Source organism: Mangifera indica, chromosome 9, assembly GCF_011075055.1.
Source record: "Mangifera indica cultivar Alphonso chromosome 9, CATAS_Mindica_2.1, whole genome shotgun sequence".
In the NCBI taxonomy this organism is placed as follows: domain Eukaryota; kingdom Viridiplantae; phylum Streptophyta; class Magnoliopsida; order Sapindales; family Anacardiaceae; genus Mangifera; species Mangifera indica.
This window is the reverse complement of record NC_058145.1, coordinates 5,016,985-5,021,499: the sequence shown is the minus strand read 5'-3', so window position 1 is coordinate 5,021,499 and position 4,515 is coordinate 5,016,985. Positions and strand designations below refer to the sequence as shown.

The 4,515-nt window shown below is 35.2% G+C and overlaps 1 protein-coding gene across 1 annotated transcript; it reads right to left on the bottom strand.

Moving 5' to 3' along the window:
* Nucleotides 1-1,734: 1,734 nt before the first annotated feature.
* LOC123225292 (zinc finger protein WIP2) lies at nucleotides 1,735-4,175 on the bottom strand. Its single transcript, XM_044649224.1, has 2 exons — nucleotides 3,401-4,175; nucleotides 1,735-2,331 (listed from the first exon to the last, which is right to left on the bottom strand). Exons 1-2 carry the CDS (start codon nucleotides 4,040-4,042, stop codon nucleotides 1,894-1,896), a joined length of 1,080 nt encoding a protein of 359 aa, XP_044505159.1. The 5' UTR covers nucleotides 4,043-4,175; the 3' UTR covers nucleotides 1,735-1,893.
* Between the last annotated feature and the right edge of the window lie 340 nt (nucleotides 4,176-4,515).

The window sequence follows — 4,515 nt, the reverse complement described above, 5'->3', positions numbered from 1 at the left end:
GAGTTTTGGGTGATATTTTGTAATTTTTGAATTTAAGAGATGGGAAATAATTCTCCAAACCTTGGGTGAAAATTAAATAATTTACTCTTATTTTTAATAATTAATCTCTTCAATTGAGCTTAAAAGCCAAGACGTCGCAGGTTAATCAGATTCGTAGTTTATCGAGTTCTACATGCATGACCCTCAACGTACAAATAATAATTGCATTAATTTATTATGCACTAATTTATCAGACTTTATAATGTTTTATTTGAAGATAGTGACCATTCTATAAAACTGCCAAAAAACAGAGACTGATTATCTCTTTAGAGAAAGAAGTATTTGTGTGTTGCGTAATGGAGAGAAGAGTGGCCCCGAAGGCTAAGTTCTGGTAGGGTTTTATTATCTCTCTCCCCAACAGAGGAGTAAGATATTGATTGTTAATAAATACTGCAGTAGGGTTCTGATTTCTTAGTTGTTACTGTTGGTTTGATTTGAATGGTCTGATGGATTAACTATATACTCGAGATAATGGTTGTCAAGACAAGCGACTCAAGATATAAAGAAAGTAGAAAAAGGGATCACTAAATTTGTCTTCCTTCGTATTCCTCACTATCATTAGTATTTAATAACACTCGAACACAAATATATCTTCATTCTCGAACTGCAATTGCAGGTTAAATTTCAAAGATAGAAAGAGAGTTAAAACACTCAATGAACTGTCTCCTCGGTCTACACTTCATCAGAAGCGATGTGTACCCACTGTAGGCGGCATATGTATATGTCGTATTTTTGTCCTACCAACACAACTTGGGCTCCACACTGTTTGCGATTTTTTGCCATGCCGTGCTCAGCCTCTCTCTCTCCGACTCTCCTAATTCTGCCGAGATGAGAGTGAGAACATTAATTTAATTTCGGTTCCCATCCTTCAACTCTTTTAATTGCTTCTGCAAGTCCTCTTTTCAATCTTTGTTATGATAACATTTTTTTTCTCTCTCTCTCTCTCTTAAAGTTAATCATTTGATTTGAATTTTCCAAGTAAAAGTGAATCTGAAATGGTGTATGTTCCATCCATCAACAAACACATCTATCTTTCCCTCCACTAACCAAAGCAAAAGGGACATCATAAAAGGCTGATGTATCTGCAGGATGAAAAGCCTCACTCAACTACGTTTGGATCAAAACACACTCTCACCTGTCTTGTTATCCAGTGAGTTGATTGTGAGGATTGGTGAAGACTCACATGAGGATCTTAAAAGAAATGGATTATTAAATCTGAAAGGCTGAAAAACAAACCCCCACAATTATATATATACAATATATATCCATGCATGTTCATCTTCCCAAAAAGACAAGAAGAGTTTAGTGATTGATTTTATTTCAACTGACCTTCTGAGCTTTCATATTTTTTCCCATTCTTATTTTTGTGCTGAGAATGAACAATAATAAATCCAATTGAGTTAACGTCACATATAAATATATATATATATATATATATATATATCGTCAACGTGTATTCCCCCTGCGCCTCTTTTGTTTCTGTACTTCCTTCAGTATTCGTAAATTCAACGGTTCAAAATACAAGAACTGAAAAATTAGGTTTTCTTATGGAGTATTAATTCAATTCTTTGCAATTATGTTTAAGTTTCCGATTTCTATACAGATCATGATAACCAACTGGTTCAGCTAAGTAACCACTCACAAGTTCGTTGGAAAATGAAGAAAAATGTGATAGACTTAGAAAGAAAAATGAACTTACATGAACTTAGCCTAAAATGGATTTTAATGAGTATCATACAACTCTTAGTCCAGATTACCCAGAATTCAGAAACAAAAAAAAACAAAAAAAGATTCAAGAAGAGAAAAAGCTGACTCTCCAAGTAAATTGATGCATGTATACATATAATACCCATTTCACAGCGTGGACTCGTTTTCTTGCTCTACTTCAGATGCTGATTCATCTTCTTCTTCAAAGCCATCAATGCCATAAGCAGCATGGCCATTTCCAAAAGCCTTTATGTGGTCTTTAAGCGATCTCTTGTGCTTGAAATCAGACCCACAAATGCAATACCAGAGCTTTCCACAATTCTTCTCATGAGTCCTCCAGTCTCCCCTTACAGCAAATGCCTTTCCACATTTTCTACACATGAATGGCTTAATACCATGCTTCCGTTTGTAATGTGTTTGCAGAGTTCTAAAATCTTTAAGAGGCTTCGCTCTTGGATGATCGATGTTGTTCCTGCACCCTGGTGCACAACAATAGCAAGGAAGCCTAAGCATACCCGTTGGTTGAGTTCCCCTCAGAGATTCAGGGCCTTTCCTGTATTGTGATCCATGCCCCCACATATGCATCTACAAAAATTCAGTTTCATTGAATCAATTGTAACCAACAAAACGTTACATACATCTAATCCTTCAAATCCAACAAAATCTAGAAGTACTACAGCTTAATGCTATATCTTAGTAAAAGAATATACTTGGTCCGTTAATTGGCAACCCAAAAAACTCTAAAGGTAAGTGTTTATTATGTTTTACAAGTTATATAGGAGATACATATCTTTGAAACTAATGATTAACATTAATAAAGCCTTAACTTCTAGTGCTTAAAATTTAGATTCCGGCTTCTCAAAGATTTATTGCTGAGTGAGGCTTTTCCAAAAGCAACCAATTAATTACTTGCTTTCATCAGTACTCATGGAAGAGGTAGAGAAACAGAAAGAAATGCATTTGCTTAGGAATCCCGGTGGACATTAATTAAGATCAAAAAGGTTTTCTTTGTTCTACCTTAAATTAATCGAAGGAAGCATATTCAAAGTTGTCTGTCTACTTAGAAGTCCACACAAGAAAAGAAAAACAAGTTACATATAACAAAGTTTTTGTGATTCAGAAGATAAGAGAGAGGTGATATACAACTACAATGTATAAGGGTTTTCATGTCTGTATATTAAAATTGTTTAGTTCCAGACTGAAGGCCCATGCTGATATCCTATATGTGTATTCATTCATTAAAATCGTCCGAGTCCCTGAAAAAATCTGCAAAATTTTCAGTTGTACACACGCCTGCCAATCCGTGGATCGCACAGACTTCAAAGTACTAAAGACATAAGGAACATTGTCTGTGTTGTTCAATCAAACAAAAGGTTAAGGTACCAATCTCTCCCAGTTGGATCAGGAAACGAAAGCTTGATATATACAAAACCCCAAACCCAGATACCATGCAAAAAGAATTCACAAACATTCCAATTATAAACTAAAAAATATCCATTAACGCTATGAAAAAGATGAATAAATAGGGGTTCCTATTCAGCGCTTAATTTCTATCTAGTTGATTTCACCAAAAAAAATAGAAAGATAAAAGAGAGCAAGGAGAGAAGAAATAAAGGGAGGTTTTTGAGGGTCAAAATTCATGGAAGAAACTCACCTGCATGTTATTGTATCGGTTGAAAGTCTTGCAGCAAACAGGGCAAGAAAACTGAGTAGGGCCAATAAGAATCTGAGAAGGAGTAGGGATCCAATACTGACCCTTGTTGAGTCTGTTGATAGGGTACCCAGAATCTTCACCATCTCCATCTTTATCAGTGATCTCCGAGGAAGAAGATAAAACAGAAGCTATTTCGGCAGCGCTAGGTCTTGGTAAACCTATGTTTAGTGCAACAGTCATAGTTTCATCTTCAAGATTTTGAGCTGTAGCAGTAGTACTAGAACTACTGAAAAACAAACCGTCGTCCAATTTTCCTTTGTTTCTGTCCAAATCCATAGCAGTGCAAGAATGTTCATGACGATTATGATGATGAAGACGAAGATCATCATCTTCCTCCTCCTCGTCTTCCTCTTCTTTTTCATGCCTTGTTGGGGTCAAGCTCAAAAGAGGTAGGGCTTCTCTGAGTGGAGGAGACGGAGGAGGAGATTGATATTGAAAATAAGGAATATGGTTTTGGTTAAAATTAGTGTACAAGTTATGAGTATAGGGCGGTGATGGAGGTGGCTGCTGGTTGTGGGGATGATGAAGAGGGTTATTGAAATTGATGAAACCACTGAAGAAATTAGAGTTAGGGTCAGCCATGGTTGAAGAGATGTGTGAAGAGAACAGTTTTTATAGAAGGAAGAAAAAGACAGAGAAAGACACAGAGAGTACGAGATGGCTGAAGGGTGTGGATGGTGAAGACTGGAGACCGATTCCAGTGTTCAAAAGGAAGTAAAGGCAACAAGGGAAAAAGAAAACATTATTATTGTTATTATAATTTTGATTATATTACAAAAGAATATTATTTTTTTAAATCGAATTTCAATTTTTATTAAAATTTGTTTTATATAATTACTAGAATGCACTCTCAATTTTAAATATATAACTAGCCTTAATTAACAAACATTATTATTTTTATTTGTGTAGAAAAAAAAAGTCTTAACGTTTGCCTCCTCTCGTCTACTAAATACATATAAAGGAACACTGTACTTTGAAAATTATTTATCTTCATTAAATAAAATGAAGAGGGGGTAAGTTGTCACAGGGAACCGTACAAATAATTAATTATAAAT